The 22,750-nt window shown below is 48.5% G+C and overlaps 1 protein-coding gene across 1 annotated transcript in view; it reads right to left on the bottom strand.

The window, feature by feature from the left end:
- COBL (cordon-bleu WH2 repeat protein) overlaps positions 1-22,750 on the bottom strand; it is a 279,447-nt gene that overhangs the window by 70,737 nt on the left and 185,960 nt on the right. Inside the window, exons 8-9 of the mRNA XM_035026491.1 lie at positions 8,139-8,277; positions 4,682-4,852 (exon numbers count right to left, since the gene is read on the bottom strand). Coding sequence (XP_034882382.1) covers positions 4,682-4,852; positions 8,139-8,277 — 310 coding nt within the window. The remainder of the gene's footprint in view (positions 1-4,681; positions 4,853-8,138; positions 8,278-22,750) is intronic.

A 22,750-nucleotide genomic window follows, 5' to 3' on the forward strand; every position in this document is an offset into this window, starting at 1 on the left:
TCAGTGAGACATAACTCCAAACTGCAGTTGGAGGCGTCTGGGAAAGGTTCCCCGTGCAACCATTAGAAGAGATAGTCTCTCTGCCTCCTTTGAAAATTCTGGTGTCTGGATGTGGTGCACGGAGCGCCCTCAGGACCAGCCTGAAGAGGAGGTCGACCCCAAAGATGACTTAGAGAAGACACTGAAAGAGCCTCAGTACCTGGTGACAACTTTAGGCTTCACCCAAGTGCAGTCTGTCCCATTCTGGGCTCCCAGTTCCGGGAGATGAGGGGCTCCCCGACTGTGGAGGTAGGCTTGAGAGGGGTTTCTCTTTCTTTCGGCTTGTACTGGTGATCTGTTGCTACGGAACACATTACCTCAAGACGCAGATGCTTAAGACAATAAGCATGAATTATCTCACAGTTTCTGTGGGCACAGCTTGGCTGGCTGCCTCTGAGTCTAGGTCTCTCACAGCGCTGCAGCTGAGGTGCCCCTGGGCTGTGGTCTCAACTATGGGCTCTGCTGAGGGAGCATCTGCTTCTAGGCTCCCTCCAGCGGGAGTTGGCAGGACTCAGTTCTCATGCTCAGTGGGCTGAGAATCTCGGTTCCTCACTGGCTGTTGGCTGGAGGCTCCCTCCGTTTTTTTTTTTTGCCACGTGGATCTCCCCACAGAGCAGCTCTCAACATGGCAGCTGGCTTTCCTCAGAATGAGCGAGGGAGAGAGGGAATCCAAGATGGAAGCCACAGTCTTTTTTTAAACCTAATCTCAGAAGTGACAGGTGACATCCCACTGCTTCTGCCACATTCTGTTCAGCAATGTTAGTCACTAAACCCAGTCCATGTTCATGGGTAGGGGATTACACAAGGGGGTGAACACAGGAGGTGGCGACCATTGGAAGGCATCCTAACGGGTAGGCCAGAGCCGGAAACAAGTAAGAAAGAAGCGGAGGCTAGGATGCTGGATATTCCTGAGATCCTCACATCTTTCTCAAGTGCGACCACAACAAGGGTTTGACGCAGTGCTGACCCCGTGGAGAGTATCCCATAGACAGAGCTGAGCTGGTACTGGATGCCCTTTAGCCTGGAACCCATCTCAGTTCAATGAAGCTGAAGGGAAGAGCTGTATCATTGTAACCTGATACTTAGTGATTCACAAGGAGACATTTTCTGGCATATTCTGCTACTGAGTGAATGCTGTGTGTTTGCTGACGAACAGATACAAACATGAATAAGACTGGCATGGCCTCCAAGTGGCTTGAACCAATGTGTGCAATACAACGTGGGGGTAAAGAGTAAACACCTGGATGGGGGAGGAATCTGGACTGGAGGCGTGAGGCGTGGTGGGAGGGGTCCCTGAGACCCCGGCCGGGTGTGTGGCTAGAGCGTGCAGAGAGTTCACATCCCTCCGATACCCAGGCGGAGCTGGAGATCGGGCTGCGTACGGGGGCCTCTTCAGTCAGAACACGCATTAGTGGGTGGTCACTGTATCTCTTCTGCCTACAGACCATTCGTTGGCTCAAAAAGAGTGCAGGGTGGCAGATAAATGCGGCGCTGACCTAGAACACACGGTCTTCCCCATTTATCTTTGTTGCAGGTGAATGTGGCTTTCATCGCCCTGTGCCAGGTATTGGTAACAAGTTCAGCATGAAGACAGGAAATGAAGCATCTGGGCTTGGGCTCAGGGTTGACGTCCAGCGAGTTCTCGGGTCAGTGGAAGGGGAGGCTGTCAGCAGCTAAGTGGGGTCTATCAGCAAAGCGTGAGGATGGGGGCTGCACCGAGATCCAACAGAAGTCAGGGTCAGGGTGAGGGAAAATGGCCAGAACCAAAAGTTCTGGAGAGACATCAGAATGAAGGGTGGTGCTGTGTTCGCCCCATTTCACGTCTTCTTGCACCTCCTTCATCTGTGTACAGACCAGTATCCATCAGCTCTTTCATCCTTCTTATCCCTGAGGTTGGCTGAGCTCACGGTTTTCAACAAAATGTATGTTTCCTCTTTTTAACAACCTGAGTGGACTATACTATCTGTATAACAAGGAATGTGCGAAGCCAAAGATGTGCCCGTGGGAGTTTCTGGAATGGTGGGGAAAACTGGACGGGTGGTGGATAGAGCAGCAACTGAGGGTCAAGATACCCTAACGAGAATTCCTGCTGAACCTATCCTGTGATAAGACCCTGGGCCAGTGATGTAAGTCCTTTTGACTCAGTTTCCTCCAGTGACAGAACCTACCCCCCGCGCTGGGGTGGGGACTGAGTAAGATGTCACATGTGACATGCCTCGTGGACCACCCAGCCCTTGCAGGTACTCGGGATCGGTCTCCACTAGAAGCACATCATTTCTTTTACAAGGAATGCAGGAGAAGTGCAAGAGCTTATGGCTGGCATAAAACCATCTCCACTCAGCTTCCTTCCACAATGCTGCAAATAGCCAGAAGTCTGACCAGAAGGTGAGACTGTATATGCCAGCAAGGGGCCCAAATTCACATCCAGCAGTTACGTGCCAACAGCCAATAGCCCCCTTGTGACAGGTGGAAGGAATACCCAGGTTTCAACATCTTGTGAAAAAATAAGACAGATGACAACACAGGGTTTGTTTTCCTTCACTGCTCTGAAGTCCCGAATCAAAGAAGGCAGGGTGCTTTCTGCCTGGTTGGGTAGGAGATCCCGGTTTTCGATGCTGCAAAAAATGGTCAAGAAAATTCTGCATGTTGGGAAAATAGAAGCTCCGAGTTGGATGCATTCAGTTCTGGTGCAGGGGCAGCCAGGAGATAGGAGCAGGGAGCAGGAGGAGGAGGAGACTTTGTGGAGCCCCAGCTCCCTACCTCACAGGGCCCCTCTCCCCCCATTCCTCCAGCTCTTCTTCACTAGGTTACTGGCATTTCCGAGAGGGGAAGAGGGTGGGGGGAATTATGATCGGAGGGCCAAGGAGAGTCTGATGACATGTCTGGGGAAATGAAGGCAGCATGGGGAGAATACCATGGGCCCAGGAGCGGGGTGGGAGGGCGGGACGAAACCATGAAGCAAGAAGATGGGGAACCTCATCCTTTGTCTGTTGCCTGGTTCCATTCTCTCTAAGGGAGGGGCAGGAAATGATTTCACAGCACCATAGAAACCCAGGAGGAAGCTCTCCTACCCAAGCCTGATGCCAGCCTTTGGAAGCAGCCCTCCCAAATCTCACCTGCCAGTCTCCCCAGCAGACGCCACACACCGATGGTGTCCCCCAAGTGCAAGGAGGCCTGGGAGGAAGTGGGGATCTGCAGGTTTGCATCAGTTCAGGTGTGGGCAAGTGTGCAAGGCCTGGATGTCCCATCCACAATCTACTGGTCTTGCAACAATCCCCTAATTGCCATTTAGCTTTGCTGTTTTCCCTCGGCTATTCCTCCCCTCACTGGATCGCCCAGGGTCCACAGGAGGATTCTGGGCATGAGGACAGCATCCACAGAGTTGGCCCCCGAAGCTCATGGGCTTGAGACCCACTCTCTTCAGAGATGGAACAGCTCCAGAGCTGTCTACACCTCGGCTGTTATCTTTCTGACTGAGATGTCTGATCCTTTACTTTTCAATACCCTGTAGACATTATTTGCTTCCCAGAAGCATGTCCAACGTCAAGATGATCAAACATATTTGAAGGATGGAAAATAAGTATTTGTCAGAAAAGATGGAATGAATCAGGATTAGTTTTCCTACAGCAGTAGATAAGTAATCCGACAATTATCTTCTTTACCCAGAAGCTGGCAGCGAGCTAATCATCATTTCCAAAGAAGACAGAAAGAGATCAAGGGGTCCACTGTCAGAAAAGTATGAACTTCCCAGCCAGAAGCCGCACCCACGCATGGGCCCCGGCTGCTCACTGGGCGGAGTATAGAGTGGCGGACACTGTTTTGAGAATATGGTCCAGGATTGTGCCCCTTTATGATGAAGCATCGCTGCCAAGCTGAGTCATCCTCAAAGGGGTGAGCACGGGCTTGCCATGCTGATGACGCCATCAGAATACATATGGTTAAATATGTAAAATGATTACCCATCAGGAGGGAGGAGTGCTACACACAGTATTTATGGAAGTCCCAAAGAAACCTCAGGAGACAACGAAGACCGCCCGATCTCAGCCAGGGTACGACAAGAAGTAGAAAACAATGAGACTTTAATTCTGGCTATTGCTAGACGGAACTCAAGCTCTTTCCCCTTCTGCTGCCTCCGTTTCCCTTTCTGCAGGGTAGCACTCCTACCGCTTGGTCACTGACCATACGATTCAAAGGTCCTCATTCATAAGTCCCCCCAGGTCTTGAACACGGCTCTCCTCTGCACTCTCAGCTTGCTGGAGTGAGCTCACCAACAAAATCCCATAATTGCTGAACTGGACTGAGGGGGCTCTTGCTACCTGCAGACTTCTGAGGTTAGTTCTAATTTGAGGAACAGTAGCTCCTAGCTGACTGTCTTCACCCACACAGTGCGATTTTGGCCGAGGTCTGACTGCAGTGTGAATGATTAATGAGTTAAGTCATTCTTTATGGGCACCTGCATGGCATTCCGAGCGCATTCACTGTTAAATCGGACACACTGCATTGAGCATTTAGAAAGAAAAGCTGGAGAGGAACGTCACAAACACCCCAAAATAAGAATGGAAAGTCTGGAAACCCAGCCCTGATACCGGTGAGCAGAGAGATGGGCAGTTGACATATGGGAAAGAAAACAAGAGGCACGTACGTGTGGGTCTCAGGTCCGAGGCCTCGGAACCAGTACTCTCCCCAGGAAAGCCGAGAGGCTCCGCCACGTCTGTGTCGGGAGGAGGGTAGGGTGGGGGCGGGGGGAGCACTAACTGGGGGGGCCCCCGAGCAGAGCCTCTGGGAGGCTTTTGTGGCACCTGCCGTCCAACACCTACATGGAATCAACAGGGGTGACTTCAGAAGGTAAGCCCGAAGACTCTCTGCCCTCCCACGGAAGGCACACAGCCATCACTCACCCGGGCATCAAAAATAACCTCATGGCACCGAATCCAACCACACCCAGCACCAAATCCAGCCTCATGGCACCAAATCCAGCCATACCCGGCGCCAGATCTGACCACACTCGGTACCAAATCCAACAGCAGTCAGTACTGAAGTCAACCTCACTACGCATCAAATTCAACCACACCTGCCACGAAATCCAGCCACACCCGGTATCGAATCCAACCACACTTGGTACCAAATTGAGGCTCATCAGGCACCAAATCCAGCCTCATGGCACCAAATCCAACCACACCTGGTATCAAAGTCAACCTCACCATGCACCAAATTCAACCACGCCTGCCAACAAATCCAGCCACGCCCGGTATCCAAATTCAAACTCACTAGCCATCAAATCCAGCCTCATGGCACCAAATCCTGCCTCACTCATGCTTTAACATTTTACACACACAGTGTCCTCTCCTTGAGCCAAACTGAAAATACCTACTTGTTTGCAATTTGTTTCTGGCAGGCACAACTACTCCCAAATGCTGGGCTTGAAATGATTCTTAAAAGCCCCCTCGGCAGCTCTGTTGCGTTAAAAGGAACTCCTTTTATACATGTTAGTTTTTATCGGGGATTATTTTTTTTTAGCTTCCTCTTGTTATTTTTACCTGTTAACTATTGTGGATTAAGTCGCCACTAAATCAGCTTACCTCTTTAAGCCCATTTATATCAGCACTCTGTTCCATTGTTTGGGGTAATAATTTTCAAACTTTGTTTTGAAAAGGGTCCCGACTTGGAGAAAGAGTTAGAGGGGGCATCTCTGTTTCATCTGACCTCTGGAACCCTTGGGGCAGCCTCTTCTTTGCTCTGCTGACACCTGGGGGATCCACTTGCCATTTTATAGAAATGGCTTTCTTCTGCTAATAAGATTTTTGAAGGTCAATGACTTAATATAACAAAGCCGTATATATCCCTTGTGCCATAAATCATACTTCCCAGTATTTCTTTGAAAAACGCTTTTTTCAAGCTTTTATGTTTGGAGTCATGTAGTAACTAAGAGACTCTGTGCTTCATGCCTGCCATCAGATTATTAATAAATAAATATTAAGAAATATAATTTCTTCATCAAGAGACATATCCACTTATTCCTTCTCTTGATTACAGTTCTCTAGATGTGGGAGAATAGTGATGTCCCCACGGCTAGACATCATTTGTCACCTCAAAGTGCAAAGAAGCCACAAGCCATCAGGATGAGCACTGTCTGGTTGGTCCACGGAAGTCACCCCCAAGGGCAAGGCATGTGGGGAGAACAGGCTTTGTCCTGGAAGCTTCTCTCTACCAGAAAGCTCAGTTTTTGTTTGCCAAGGAACTTGGGTCAGACCCAAATCCAACCAATACCATTTTAGTGCAAGTTTCAATTTTTCCCCCCTCTTATATCTAGGTATCTGAATAAAAAGATGCTCGTTTGTGTGGGGTGTGTGGGCAGGGGTAACTTTTTACATTTGTATCTGTTAATGTAAAGCCTAGACTTTGGTTAACAAAGTTCAGCTTGCGGGATCGCTAGCATACCGTTACTTCATGGGGGTCCCTGATGGGGATGGAAGCCTCCCTTAAAATCGTTACCAAGACCTCTACCATCCTCCTGACCTCTCAAAGTATTCAAGGTCACTGCCAGCCCGAAGGGAGCTTCTGGCTTCCTTCTCGATCTTCACAAACCAAAGCTGACAGATGAGAGAGAGGCTCGTAGTGAATTACTACCGTCCATACCTCCTCCCTGTAATGTGCTCCTTAGAGTGGGACTTGTCCGTACAGTTTTCAGTTTCCAAACACCCACCTCCCTCTCCTGAACAACCATGGGCATTGGCTGCCTGCCCGCACCCGGGCCAGGTTCTCCAAGCGTGGGGACACGAGCCGGCAGTCAGTCCTTCACAGCTGGTCGGGAGGCCCTCCCTTGGTCTGAAATGGGCTGTCTGGCCTGGAGGTTGGCACGACTCAGCTGCATCCACACTACCACCTACAGTGGATGCTTCTTACGAGTGCAAGCAGGAACCATAAATCTGAGGGCTGTCATCCCTTTGCCACAAGAGTGGGCGAGAGCTCGGCAGGGAGAACAGGGGTCTCGTCACGGAAAAGGAGACAACGAGGTTTATTTTGAGAAGCTGCTGATCATGGGTTCTGTAAATCTGGTAGTATTTTCCTCTGGTCAAGAGGATGAACTGGCATGAAACATAGACTATGGTTCCTTAGGATCATCACTTCCCTGGTGGCGAAATGCTGAGACATGAACAGGGAGGTGTTGCCTGGGGGAAAAATGGCTGACACACAGCCAAGCAGCTCGTATTAGAGTTTCGGACACTGACAATGTACGCGCTTATCCTTGGGAGTCTTCCTTTTGGGGGCTACAGTCATGGGGTCTAGGGGAGAATGTGAGGGTGCCCTATGAAGTAAAGTAGCATCAGGCCCACATGGCCATCGCACGGCCTCTGTAATGAGCTGATGCACCTGTAATCACAGGGCCTTGTCTCAGGCAACCCCCGCTCCTCAAGAGCAACATCTGTTCCTACATAAATGAAATTACAAACATGGACTGGCTTAAAATTAAATGAACCATCCCCGACTCTTGGATCTAGAGACCCCTGCCACGTCTCTCTCTGCCACCTGTAACATGAGGAGGTGGCATTTAATGATCTAACATGTCTCTCTGCTCACAGATATTATGGTTCCATCCTTTTTCCTTTCAGTTCCTTGTTCCCAAAAATATCAGGGTGTGTGTTTGCTACGTATGTAAAAGCGGAGGTCGATTTCAAACAGGGTGGTCAAGAAATGAGGGAACTACTGTCAACTGATCTATAAACCTCCTGGGGACTAGAGGTCTTTCCAAATAGCCTCCACAGACGTCATCCTAAGAACACTCATCCTTCCATCAGGGAGACACACACATGCGCGCACTCACCGGTCTGGCGCCGCTCATCTCCTCTCGAGCACCCTCAGCCATCCTCCACCCTTTCCGCCTGCCCCCCGCCTCCGAGCCTCCATGATGCCCGGAAAATATGCCTGTAAGATACTAAGTGAACCCTCAGGTGTTTATTTCCAGACTTTCTTTCCTTAGCATAAATGTTTTCCGAGTTAATGCCATAGTGGAGGACGCGACTGCAAGAGTTAATAGCAGTGCCAGAATTCCACGCAAGACCAGGCTCAGGGGCGTGCAGACGGCAGCTCGGCGCACTCACCCGTGGTGCTCTTCCTGTTCTCCTCCCTGTCCTGCGTGCGAGGGGGCACCAGGGGGCTTGGCGTCGGGGGCTGTGGCGTCGGGGGGGCTGGCGCCCGCCTCTTCTTTTTCTGCAGGTCAATCTGGGACCCCAGAGATACCTAGGAAGCACAAAGAAAGGTCACAGTGTCAGAGGGTGGGGTGCACAACTCAGAGAAGCTGGCCTATGGGATGCGGGGCTCTAAGGAGCGTTGGTAGATTGCCAGGTTCCTTTCTGGGGTCCCAGGGCAGGTGGCGGATGCCCTGGTGTGAGGGCTTGCCGTGCAGCTCAGGAGCGGCCCCGAGGTGGCCCAAGGATGCTCACAGACATCCCAAGACCCCTCTGAGCTGGGGGAGCTGGGGCTCTGCCCCAAATTGCCAAGGGATTTCAGGCCAGTCAGGGGACTTAGTAACTTCCCCTCAGAATAAATATGAGAAAGGGGACCCTTCGCCCTTCGTTAAATGCAGAAGAGAACCAGTCCTTCTGGAAACTTGAGCAAGGGCTGCCATGATGTGCACCCACGCAGCGGGAGAGCAGAAGGGCCTGGCTCAGGGCTCACTGTGCCCGGAATTCCGCTTGTTCCCCTGCCCCTGCATGTTCCCGAGCAGCCAGGACTCATCACTGTCCACAGATGGGCCACCCATGCACCGGAATTACAGTGAAGTTTGTCAGACTGTGGCTCACGGTGTCAGCCTAGGGGATGTCAAGCTCTGTCCACGCAGAAACCCTGCTCCCACCGAAGAATTGTCCCAACGACAAATTCACAGCTTCGAAAGGCTGCATAAAGACTGCATGTTCGGGCGCCTGGGTGGCTCAGATGGTTAAGCGTCTGCCTTCGGCTCAGGTCATGATCCCGGGGTCCTGGGATCGAGTCCCGCATCGGGCTCCCTGCTCTTTGGGAGCCTGCTTCTCCCTCTGCCTCTCTCAAAAAAAAAAAAAAAAAAAAAAGACTGCATGTTCTCCTCTCTTCCCCAATACAAAGTTTTCATCCGTTCATTCTCATTGATGGAATTCAATGCACTGCATTTGAACGTGCAGAGTGTGTGCAAATAAGGAAAACCATTTACTCTGCTGGGTCCCTGCGCTCAGGGAGCCCACAGCTGAGTCCCTGCCTGGGGTCGAAACAGTCCCTGATGGCTCAAGGGCTCGTTGTGGGAGGGCTGCCTACCAACCCCACCCCGGTGTGGATCTGTTCTACCTCTGGTGCTCCCTGGTTTAGGAATGCAGGCTCCCAGCGTGTGTGCTGAACTGGGCGCATGCCCCACTTCCATAGAAGGCAATGTCCTCTTCTGGGCTGGGCCTGGTGTTTCCTGTGTTTGTACATGTGTGTGTAAAGAGTCTCCTTTTAAATTTTTCTCAGTAATACACATTTATTGCAAAATAAATTTATATTTAAAAACTACATAAGCAAAAGAAAGAAAAAAAAAGTCACTTTGTTAACACTCGGATTCTAACTACTAACAGTTGGCATACATTTTTTGGTCTTTACTTTTTTTTTTTTAGATTTTATTTATTTATTTGAGAGAGAGAACAAGCACAAGCAGGAGGAACGACAGGCAGAGGGAGAAGTAAGTAGGCTTCGCACTGAGCAGGGAGCCCAATGTGGGGCTCGATCCCAGGACCCTGGGACCATGACCCGAGCCGAAAGCAGAGGCTTAACCAACTGAGCCACCCAGGTGTCCCTGGTTTTTACTTTTTCTTTTCAAAGTCATATACTTTCCACCCTTCTACTACAATATACAACGTCCACCTCCTTTACCCATACAGCTCTGTAATATATTTCATGGAAAACACGGACAGAAGGAAAATCAAGTCACGCCACAAAGCTCAGAGCCTAGCCAGCACCTCATGGTCCACACTGCCCCCACTCCAGAGGAACCACTTCAAACCCTCTCTTTTGACGTTTACTCTGTTTTTAAAAATGATACGCTTATTCTGCTATTTCTTGATTTCCCCATGTTAGATACTGGCTTTCTACTCCAGAAGAGGAAGATTTAGCTCCCTGACACACACACACACACACACACACACACACACACATGCACCCACAGTTCCTCCTCAATCTTTCCAGAAATTATGGCTCAGGGTTAAATTAACACTATCTAGTTCTACATATATAGTTATAATAGATTTAATTCCATCAAAGAGAAATCTTCAAGAGGAAGTTTCTCCAGCTGAGACGTTTCACATCTATGTTGACGTTTTCTTTCTGGGTCATTGTGATTTCTCTGAACTTGGTAATTGATTTGTTTTCTAACTTTTTCTTCTGGGTTTCCTGGAAATGGCTTTTCCTCGACTCAGCTGTTTTTCTCCCTTGTTTCCTGGATCCCAGGCCTTTTTAAAAATTGACTTCCTTGTTAGAGTGGGGCTCAGGCTCTGTCAGCTTTCCAAGGCAAGATGTACGTGAGGTGACTCTAGGAGACCTTCAAAATCTATGACTGTTTCTATGCTGTTCTCCTCACCAGCCGGTCATAGATGCTGGCTCTGTTTTCTTCGTGTGGTCCGCTTCCCCTCTATGAGCTTTAAGGACCCTCTCTCGTCCTTGGAACCCCGAAATGTCTGGCAGCATGCCCTGGGCTGGAGTGCTCCCCACCCATGGTCTGGGGTATTTGTGGAACCCTGCAATCTAGAAATCCTTTAATGCTGCAGACTGTTCTAGCATCATTCCTTTCAGATTTCTTCTTCCCTCTGTTTTCACTGTCTCTCCCTGGGTTCTGATTATTGAATACTGAGGGTTCGAAATCAATTTTCTAACTTTTCTTGAATGTTTTTGCCTAATTAAAACATTTTCCTCTTTCTTGGAAATTTCCTTTACCTCATTGTCCAACTCTTGAATTTTTAAAACTCTGTGACTATGTTTTTATTTCCAAGAGCTCCTTCCTGTTACGTATTTTTTAAATAGTATCATGTCTTCTTTCCTGGATACAATATCTTCTCTTTTCTCTCTGAGGCCATTGTTTATATTTGTTAAGACGCTTTTTTTTTTTTTTTTTTCTTTTTATGCATTGTTTCCTGCATGTTCCTTTCTCCCTCTCTCTGTCTTAGCGTCTGTCTGTCACATTCTGGCCTTTCCTCAATTTCTGGCAATCCTTGGCCAATTGCTTATAATTGTGTGTTTCTGGGGACAGAGTCTCTTTGACACACCAACGGGTTTCCCTGCAGGTGCCTGGGCAGAAATCCAGTTAGCTCACAGGGGGATCCCTAAATGCACTTATCTGCAGGATTCTCTTCCATGCAGTAAAACCCTCCAGCCTCCTGCCAGAGGTGGGAGCTGGCCTTGCAGAGCGGGAGTTCGGGGGACAGCCCTGGACCCATTGGGCGTGTGCTTCTCCTTTCTCCCGGTGCACAGTACTCTCTGTGTAACTCAGGTCCTGGAGGCAGCCTCTCAGTTCTTTCTCCTGTGGGGTCTGGCACACCTCCCGCTGTGTGTGGCCAGAGGGGTCGGGGGTCTTACTGCTTCACATACACACGTCCACTGTCCTTGGTTCCTTCTGCCTGCTGGTGTGCACAGGAACTGGGACCCCACTGTCCCCACCTCGCCAGGCCCTGCTCCCTGCCGCTGGGTCTCTCCAGCCAGAGGTCAGCCCTCAGCTGCTTCTGCTTTGCTGGGAACTTGACACAGTCCACCCAACCTAGTTCCCAATGTCTACTGACCCCTTACTGCTCCTTCTCGCCTTCTCTTTGTTGTAGTGGGCTAATGCTCATTAAAAGGCTGTCTGATAAGGCATGGGATCCGTGAGCCAGAATTAATTCAGTCAACTCCATTAAGATTGTTTGGTTTTGGCCAGTAAAAATTAGACTTCTTAGCACACCCTGAGAGTTTTATCTTTTCTTGCCTTTCTTCTTCTTTCTTGTCTTTTTCTTTTTTAGCGTTCCATAAGTCCCTTTACTAGAATGTCTGAGGTAAGGAACATGTAAGATTGGAGGGACACACCAGTTCTAAATTGCTTTCCCAATTTTAAGAATCCTTGTCATGTGCTTAGCTCACCCTGAGTTTGTGATGAACTCACCAGGGCTCTTGCAAATAAATGGATAGCAAACCTTTCCACGTTTCTGTTAATATCTGTATGTTACTTTGGTCCATTGTTCTGTCTTGGGCCCTGGTGCTGGACTCTCAGGAGACCCTGTTTTGCTGTGCCCTTTGCCAGGCGCTCTTGGGTAAGGGGCGGGACACTTACCCTATCACCTACACCCTCAGAACCCTGCCTCTGCTTCCCACCCAGTCACTGATGAAAATGTTGAAAGGCATAGAGCTTTGGCTCTGATACCTGGATTTCTTCCTTTAGGGTTGAAATCAATTCATCAATTAATGGTGATTGTTCACATGCGATAGGTTTACCCATGTGCATCATTTTCAGGCTCATGTTTCTCAATGTCCTTATTTTTAAAAGATGAGAGACTTTGTTAAATGCCATTCCTCCCCTTATTCCTTTCATTAAGGAGCAAGCAGGTGTTGGCTCCTTATCCTATGACAAGAATTGCAGTGGATTCAAAGACATGAAAACTTTCTGACCTCAAGTTGTTCACAGTCTAATGAAGGAGACATAATTCTATAACATTTACACAATCTCCTAGGCTGGAAACACCGCCCAAAGCTGTAATTTGGGGCTTACCTGGGGACATGGTTCCTTCTGGGAATTCACACTGGTTAATCAGAGCCCACTAAGCTCCCACTATATCTATATAATAATGACACGTTCCAGAATTCTGCTGAGTGTTGACATCAAGGTGGAGATAATTGGAAGAGAGGGGCAGGGAAGCAGTTCTGGCTTACCCAGTCTGGAAAAGCAATTCACCTGTTGAAAAAAGTTCTGGCTCACTGCTTGTTACAAACTCTGGAGAAGCATCATGGCATTCCTGGAGGTTTGCTGAGATGGTCCAGCTTCGCCAACAGCATTCCTCTTCCCAGAGGTAAGGACAGACCACTCAACAAACATTTGTTGAAGACCACCTAGTTCCCAGATATAGAGCGACTCCTGATCAATTAAGATAACATGCTTGGAAAGCGTTTGGCAAGCTCTGAGACCACTAATCGAGATGAGTGCTAATGGGCAAAACATTTTTTTTCTTCCTGGAGCTTTTGTTAGTTTAACCTGTTTAAACAGAAATGTTCTAGTAGATGTACTTACAGACTTCAAGGAAATACTATTTCCAATAGCTGCAAAGATTTAGTAAATATTTACTAGGGGTGCCAACTGTATCCAAATACGACTACCTCAAAAGAGCTAATTTTCCTAAGTCTGTTTGGTAAAGGAAGAAACTGAAGCTCTGCAGCTTACGGCAGATAACTTGCCCAAGGCCATACAGCTAATGAGTGGACAGAGTTGGTACTTGAGCTTTGAGTCCGAGCGTTCCTTGGAAGAAATAACTCCTGAGGTTTGGAATGGAAATGTCTATCCCTAGGAGTCCATACACAACTAACACCCATGGAGTTCTCATTGTCCCACGCGGCAACCTATCCACCTACAGGGTGGAAGCAATTTGTGCTGGAGAGAGTTGCTTCAGAAAACACTTCTTAGACCTGAAGCACATCTGTATGTTCTTCAAGGAACATGTGAAATCCGGGTCTGCCTGCTCTCTGAAGCTTGTGCCTATCATTTCCCCTTCTTAGAACCAGGACATGGAGTGGCCCCTTTGGGCGGGGCCGCCTGATTCTGACCTGCCGCCCATCTGAGGTTCCCTGATAGTGGAACCTGAATCCTGCAGGGCCTGGTCTTTTTAGGAAGCATCCATCCACTGTGGGTCCTTTGGTCTCATAATCTCATTGTGACAGTTATGTGTGAGGCCAGACTGGAGGTCAGAAAGTGTTTAAGGGGAGGGGAAGTTCTGCTTTAAAGAGAATGGGTCGGACTCTCACCAAGAGACACAGAGCCTCCTGCTGCCACCTTGCTCCTGGAACTTGCTCAGGGCGTGGCATTTTGTAGGAATGCGAGAAAAAGCGGTTCGTGCCTGTGTGTGTGTGCGTATGTGCGTGCATGTACGTGTGTGTGTTTTCCATGTTCCTTTACAGTTTTTATCTATATGAATATGACATTCATGTTATTTTTTTAGGGAAATGGACATATCCCTCTAGGTTTTAAGTGTTTGGGCTAAAGGACAGAGACATGAGTAGATTTGAGGGTCTATGTTATGAAATAAAATTAGTACAGCTCAGTACCTTGCAGACATTTATGTGTTCATTCATTCCTTCTTCCTTCCATCCACCCATCCACCCACCCATCCACCCATTCATTCATCCATGCACCCACCTATCCATATCATCCATCCATCCATCATCCATCCATCCATCCAACCATCCATCTATCCATCCATCCATCCACTTATCCTTCCATCCACCCATCCATTCATCCATTCACCCAAGCACCCCCCATCCATATCACCAATCCATCATCCATCCATCCATCCATCCATCTATCCATATCATCCATCTATCCAGGCATCCATCCATCCCTATCCATCCATCCATTCACTCATCCATCCAAACACTTGGGTACTTGATGCCAAGCTCCAGGCTCGGCACAAACCAGTGAGGGAAGGAACACCAGGTGCCTTTCTTCCAGCCACACTGAACTGGTGGCTCACTGTGCTTGGCAGTGTTGTCTTGAGTCCCTGCTTTCTGCCCTTCCCAGAATGCCCTTCCTTGTCCAACGCTTCTGTCAGTCTTCTGCCCCTCCTGAAATCTTGCTCAGTCTTCAGGAAGCCCCCTGAAATTTCCCGGGTGGGTGTTAATGGCCTGTCTCCTATGCTTCAATAGCAGGTGGTTCCAATGTACGAGCAGTGCCCTGCTGGAGCTCCATCCTCACTGCCTCCCCTGCCTAGTTCAGCTCCTATAAGCCTGGAACAGGAAAGGGTCTGTCTTATAAGCTCTCAATTTCCACAATCCCTAGCCTCATGCTTCTGCACTTTAGGAATCAATAAATGTGTGTGGAATACAAGAAAGACTAAAGGAGACGTTCTATATAAATGTGGCATGCTGTGGAGGGAGTTTATAAATATTGTTTTTCAGCCAGAGCCCGCAAGTCTAACACAGCCCTAGGCCCATATCTCATCTCTCTCTTATTCAAAATGAAAATACCCTACTGTTTTTACATAGGTCCAAATGAAAGTCATATATTCTCACTGAAAACAGTTTGAATAATAGAGGGGCATATCAAGTGCTAAGTGACATCTTCCTTTCCTCTGCTCCCAAGAGATAACTTCTATTAAAGCATGACATGCATCTCCTTAGGCTTTCTTTCTGTGTATCTAGCTACATGAATATTGATAAAAATGAGAGCATACTCTCTTGATGGCAGCGGCTTTTGTCATCTACACCACTGCTAGGCGTAGGTCTCCCTGACGTCTTGAGGTCGGGAAGGGTCCACCCTGTGGGGACCGCCTGTTTTTATCTGTCCTCCAGGTTTGGCGTTTGATTTGTTGCTTTGTTGTGTTTGATTTGTTGCTCTTTCAAATTATATTGCAGTGAGCGTCCTCACCTAGTTATCTTTTCTACTTTGTTTATTCCCTTATGATCCCACTCCATAAACTCGCTGGCTCACCAGCGATATGATTTTTTAATTTCATTTCATTCCATTTTATTTTATTTCTATTTTTTTAAAGATTTTATTCATTTATTTGACAGGGAGAGACACAGTTAGAGAGGGAACACAAGCAGGGGGAGTGGGAGAGGGAGAAGCAGGCTTCCTGCGGAGCAGGGAGCCCGATGCGGGGCTCAATCCCAGGACCCTGGGATCATGACCTGAGCTGAAGGCAAATGCTTAATGACTGAGCCACCCAGGCACCCCACAATATGATTTTTAAATGAACTGAAATCAGAATCTAGAAGAGATACCCACCCTTGCATGTTTATGGCAGAGCTATTCACATTGGCCAAGATGTGGAAAAACCTTAAGTTTCTGTTGACAGATGAACGGGTAAAGCATATATGGGCTATTCATACAAGGGGGCAGCACTCAGCCTCAAAAAGGAAGGGACTTCTGCAGGCTGTGGCGACATGGATGGGTCTGCAGGACATTATGCAAATGGAAACAAGTCAGGTAGAGGGACAAATACTGCATGATTGCACTTACAGGAGGCATCTGAAGCAGGCAAACTCAAGGAACCAAAGTGCAGGGGGCGGGGGGCTGCCAGAGGCCAGGGTGGGGGAAATGGGACCCACTACTCAATGGGCCTGAAGTCTCCATCAAGCCAGGTGAAGAAGCTCTAGGGATGTGCTATGCACCTGGTGTCTCCAGCAACATAACCTACTGTGTGCTGGACCACTGAAAAGCATAGATTGCCCCTGAAGAGCTCTTAGCAAAATAAAACACAAACTGAAATAAACACATGATATGTGCCGCCCGATAGGCCCCCAACAAGGCTGTATCAGCTTAAACTCTCACCAACGGCCCCTTCCTCCCACTCAACAAGAGTCGGTGAAAAGTGCCCTGATCCTTTTAAAAATCTATGTTCTTTGAATACAAGGATCGGCGATTTTTAATGATTGCTGTTTATCTGTGTGCGAGACAGAAAGACGTTGACTATGCTTTATTTCTTCTCTCTCGCGTCCATGGTGTTGGCCTTTTCTTAGTGATCTCCCCTAACTTACGCATACACTGTGAATAGTGTCCCCAGTTCATCACAGACTTCTAATTTTCTGTACTTTACTCTTTTAGAATGTAAAAATCTATCTGATTCAATCTGTCAGGCTTTGCCACCTTTTTTGGAGGGTTGGGGGTGGATTCTAACCCTTTGTCATCCCAAGAAAGGGATTCTTGCTTCCAAATTTAAAGATTCCTATTGTTTAAACAGTAGTTTAAGTTTAAAGTATTCCTGATTGAATTTTTTACATTTTTACTTTAAATCAACCTGGACTCAGTTTTGCTCTGTGTTCTACATTTTCTCCACATGTTAAATTAGCTTACAACGCAAGTGATGTTTGTTTCATAAATCTGCATGTACCTCCATCACTGTACAACAAAACCCAGTAATATTCCATGCAGAATGAGGGGTGACTCATATTGCCTGTACTTACTGAAGCACCTCTTCCACGGAGGATCTGGCCTGCTGGAAATCTCACTCCTCAGAATCCAGATCCCAGGGGACCCGCTCGTGTCTGGGGCGTGCTGCCAGAGGGTGCCCTGCCTGCCTGCCTGTCCCCAAGGGCACCTGATCTCATCTCCACTGAACAGTGATTGTAGACCCAACATGTCCTGCAGAGAGTCAGGGTCAAGTCTAAGAAGAGAGAGTAGTTGGTGATGCATTCTAGACAGCCTTCCCTCTAAACTGCTTAAATAATTTCTAGAAAAGGGAATTCATACTTAAAGAGATATATCTTTTACCGTTTGAGGTAGGTATTTCTTTACTGTGTTCTCTTGTCTGGGGACACCAGGACATCAGTTCTTTAGTATAATGAGGTTGCTCCAGATTAAAACTTAAACCTACACTTTAACCTCTTTGTCTTTAACAGAATGATTATTTACATATAATTTTCCTTCAGGTCCCCTGGTACTTTTAAGATGAGCAGCACAAAGATTATGAACCAGAACAGCCTAGAAAAGCATCTCAGCTTTGATTCACTGCTATGTCCTTAGTACCAGGAACTGTCCTTAGAATATCTGGGATGCTCACTAAATGTTCGCTGAATGAGGGAGTGTTGTTACCAGAAGCATCCATGTGATTAAAGCAATACTTTTTTCTTTTTTTTCTTGACAGGTGCACTCATCTAATGACTTTGTGAATGCCGTTATGTCTCAGACACTACTCTCACCACTGAGAGTAAGAGATGAGCAAGGGGCGCCTGGGTGGCTCAGTCGTTAAAGCGTCTACCTTCGGCTCAGGTCTTGTTCCCAGGGTCCTGGGATCGAGTCCCACATTGGGCTCCCTGCTCGGCGGGAAGCCTGCTTCTCCCTCTCCCACTCTCCCTGCTTGTGTTCCCTCTCTCGCTGTGTCTCTCTCTGTCAAATAAATAAATAAAATCTTTTTTCAAAAAAGAGAGAGATGAGAAAGACAGGACCTTGGGGCTGGTTTTGTTGGAAGGGTTGTGGGTGAGGATCAAATTTCTGGCTGAGGTCCCTGTGCAGATGATGGACTTGCTCCTTGCCATGGGGAACACCTGTGGAGAAGCAGGTTTACGTGGAAGTCAAGGCTATCAGTTTTGGACACATCGATGGGGCCTTCTGGTAGATATCCAGGGAGAGAACAGGCTGGAGGTGTTCAACTGGCCCCCTGCTTGCACCCCACACCCTTCCCGCCCGGCCGCGGTGCCGGCCACAGCTCTGCTCAGGATCTGCAAGCACCTCCCAACTCCAGGTGAAACACCTCGATTACTACGCATTATGTTGCAGTACACATGGGGGGGGGCATAGACATCCCTGCAAGGTCCACGATCCTGTTTTCACTGGTTCCAGATATAGCCTCAGAAGCGGATTGCTGGATCATACAGTGATTCTACTTCTAGTTTTCTGAGGACCTTCCATACTGGTTTCCGGAGTGGCTGCACCAGTCTGCATTCCCATCAACCCTGGGACGAGATGCCGGAGGACCAGCCCCTCTGATGCCAGAGGCGTCCTTCAGTGTAGGAGGGGTCCCCTTTCTCTGCATCCTCGCCAACATCTGTTGTTTCTTGTGTTACTAATTTTAGCCATTCTGACTGGGGTGAGGTGATATCTCACCCTTGAATAATGTGGAACTTAGAGCCTCTGACTTCTGCATTGTTGAAAGTCTGCATGTGCCTTCTGACTCCCCATAACTTAACTACCAATAACCCATAGTTGACAGGAAGCCTTACCGATTACATAAACATTCGGTGATCACATATTTTGTATGTTATGCGCATCATACACTGCGTTCTTACAAGAAAGCAAGCTAGAGAAAAGAAAATGTCATTCAGAAAGTCCCAAGGGAGAGAAAAGACACTTACAGTAGCAGTATTTATTGAAAAAAATCCACAGCTGTTCAAACCTGCATTCTTCAAGGGTCAACCATATACTAATTACCTTGAGGACATTATGGGATGATGTGAGATAAGTCAGAGAAAGACAAATACTGTGTACTCTCATTTACTGTGGAATCTAAAAAAGCCAAACTTGTAAAAACAAAGAGTAAAGTGACGGTCATCAGGGGCTGGGAGGCATGGGACAAGGAGATGATGTGGGACGACCTTGGCATCAGCAGTAAATAAATCCTGGAGATCTAATGCACAGTACAGTGAACACAGGCCCCAATGCTGTATCCTAACCATTATAGCTGCTAAGAGACCAGATGCTTATTACTCCCAGCACAATAAAAAGCAATGATAAGGGGCGCCTGGGTGGCTCAGTTGGTTGAGCGACTGCCTTCGCTCAGGTCGTGATCCTGGAGTCCCGGGATCGAGTCCTGCATCGGGCTCCCTGCTCGGCGGGGAGTCTGCTTCTCCCTCTGACCCTCCCCCCTCTCGTGTGCTCTCTCTCATTCTCTCTCAGATGAATAAATAGAATCTTTAAAAAAAAAAAAAAGCAATGATAATTGTGTGATGTGATGCGAGTGATTTCGCTACAATGACAATCATTATGGTATATAAATGCACCAAAGCTCCGTACACCTTAAATTCATACCATGTTGTACGTCAAATACATTTTAACCACAAAAGAGGGAAACTCCAGAGTCCTGACTGTGCCAGCGTCACCTGAACCCCCACCTCGGAGTCCCCTATTGTACTATTCTCTGCTTCCAGGCTGTCCCTGTCTGTCCCCAGCCTGCCCTCCCCCGAAGTGTGCTCTGCCCCCCGTCCACGGAGCCTGCTGACCAGCCCTGAAAGCTGCCCACTGTCTGTCACCCATTCTCACTCACCCGCTTTCTCTCCCAGACACATTACTCTTACATTTCTGTGCACTGGTTGACGGTCTCCTGCTCTCGAACAGAATCTCCAGAAGAGACTGTTACTCGCGCCTTCTCCACACGGACTACAGTGTATGGCACCAAGTGGGTGCTTCGTACGTACTGACTGACTGACTGAGTGAATGAATGATGGAGTGCATGTAAATGCTGCTGGAGGGATCCAGGGGAGGAGGCATGTGGAAGAGAGGGAGGGCATACAGGCTGGAAAGTTCTCTGGGAAGAGGGAGGCCACCCTGGGACGAGATGCCGGAGGACCAGCCCCTCTGATGCCAGAGGCGTCCTTCCCAGGCCCCTGGCAGAAGCAGGAGACAGAATGCAGGATGCCAGAAGGGAGTGAGCTCTGGGGAGAGGGGAAGCTCCGCCCCCAGCGACAGGGCTGTGGGCAGACCTGCGGGGCCAGGGCCGACAGGGGTTTGCACCCGCGGCAGCTCTAACCTGCAGCACCACGTGACCGGGAGCCCAGTGGGACAGTGGGGCTGGCCCAGCTCTGGTCTTCGGGGTATGTGCAGAGATTGTGCAAGAATCCAGGCAGGCCACGAGGATGCTGGCCACAGAGCAGTGCCTTCAGGGAAGGAAGGCAAGGGACAAGTAAAGAAAGAAGCAGAATTCCAAGTTGGGGGCTTTGGGGCAAAGAGCATGAGGAAGGCCCTAGAACCTGGCCTGGGCTTGCCCCATTGGGCACATTTCTGTTTGCGTTTGCTAGTTCCTGACCATCGACTTATTCATGTCGCCTTGATTTGCTCAAGAATGCTTCCCTTCCAGCACAGCTCAGGACAGCCCCCAGCTCCACCCCGCTAGCCCATCTGCCCTCCAGGGGGTGAAGGATACCCGCTCCCTCCATCCCTCTCCAGGTGAGAGAGGCCTTGTGCCAACAGCGCTCAGGTGTTGATAATAATGCTCCGCTTTCCTTCTGGGAATTTGGGCAGGGGTTCGAGGAGACGGTGACGTTGTATCCTGATCTTACAGGAAGCATTTGGGGGCACTCTGCACCTCGCAAGGCTCCCCAGATCCTACGCTGCTCACCAGTGAAATGTAACAGAAAATGCAGGGACTCCGAATTTTAGACTTCCCTGTATAGTTTTCCCCTCACAAGTTAATCTTTCCGTCCATCGGTATATACCACCATTTTATTTTGTTCACCATAAATAAAATATTGATCCTGTGTGAGCAAACAGCATCCTTACTGTAAGCAGTGTCCTAGCTCGGTGTCATCTGGGTGAACAGATGGGGCAAATTCGAATTGAACCGATATGCAGCCACTTCCCTCCTAAATTACGGAAAAAAAAAAAAAAAAAAAAAAAAAAGTTCTTCCAGGAACTTCCAAACCACACATCATAGACGTACACACAAAGTGTAGGAATTTTTTTCCCAGCGTGGAGCCCAACTCGGGGCTTGAACTCACAACCCTGAGATCAGGACCTGAGTTGAGATCAAGAGTTGGACGTTCCACCGACTGAGCCACCCCGGTGCCCCAAAATAAAAATATGGTTTCCATATTTTTGGCCCTTGCAATTCCAGTGTCCATCAAATGTTTTGGAATTCTCCTTTATCTTTAGGCTCCTGAGAGAGGATGAATAGATTCCAACCAAACTCTCGTGCCTCGGGTCACCCACGCGACCTCCTTTGGTGTTTATCTTCGGTCCGCCGAAAATGGAAGCCCTCTTCATAGGTGGGAACGGGAATGCCACCAGGGAAAATGATTTCCATCCTCCCTATCTTTGGCAATCCAGAAAGAAAAACACCCGGCATGCTTCATGGAAAGTTATGAGAAGAAACAAAAGTGTTTGAGTACTTCCTTTCTACCTCACTTAGAACAAAATGCCCGAAAACATGTGCTTTACGTGCTTTTGACTTTTAAATAGAGGCTTTAACATGAAATTCTCAAGTCTGCTTTCCCTTCACATTCCCCAGTGTATACCAAAGGCTCCCGTTCCACCTCTACAAATATTTACGAAGCGTTGTTTTTTCCTGCTGAAACTGCACTAGCTAGAAAGAGGTGCACGGGTACTTATCTGTAGGTTCATCATCTCGAATTTCAAAGTAATGGCAGAAAAACTCCTTCTTTTAAAATTGCACAGCCACGTGCGTAGGAAAGTTGCCACTCCCCGGGGTACACCCGCAGCTCTCCGAACGCTGGCTGTGTTCTCAGCAGAGCACAAGAACCTGGTGGAGAAGCAGGACAGGGGTCCCCCCGACCCAGGACCTACAGACGTGACAGTAGCTGAGGGCTGTAAGATTTAGAGAGAAGCCCAGAGAACACAGGACACAAACCAGCAGGGGAACCTCCTTCACAAACAGGAGGGAACCAGGACATAATAGCACCCTGCTCTTGAGCAAATAATCCCCCGGTCCAGGAGAACGGACTCCCTGCCGGCAACCCACAATCCTGTTTCTTCTTCCCCACTGTGGCCCACCATCCTGCCTCAGCCCAGCCCTCGCTTGCCAGAACCTACGTCATGTCTTCAGAGCGAAGGCGAGGAGCCTCCTCTGGCCCGAGCTAGGCAATTCTCTGCAGATTCTCCTTCCTTCCATGATGCTCCTCCTGGGTGCCTCTCTCCTCCTCTCTTTTTCTTTCTTACCCACTCCCATATTCCTGACTGTTTCCTACATGTGGTAGTTCTCACACTGTCCGTGTGGCCCCACCACCCTGCTCCAGGGACAACTGCTAACTGGCCTCCCCATGTGTGTTTCCTGAAGATGTCTCAAATGTGAACCTGTCCAACCTGTGCCTTTTTTCT

The sequence above is a fragment of the Mirounga leonina genome, unplaced genomic scaffold (genome assembly GCF_011800145.1).
Source record: "Mirounga leonina isolate KUSES-001 unplaced genomic scaffold, KU_Mleo_1.0 Mir_199, whole genome shotgun sequence".
NCBI classification, from domain to species: domain Eukaryota; kingdom Metazoa; phylum Chordata; class Mammalia; order Carnivora; family Phocidae; genus Mirounga; species Mirounga leonina.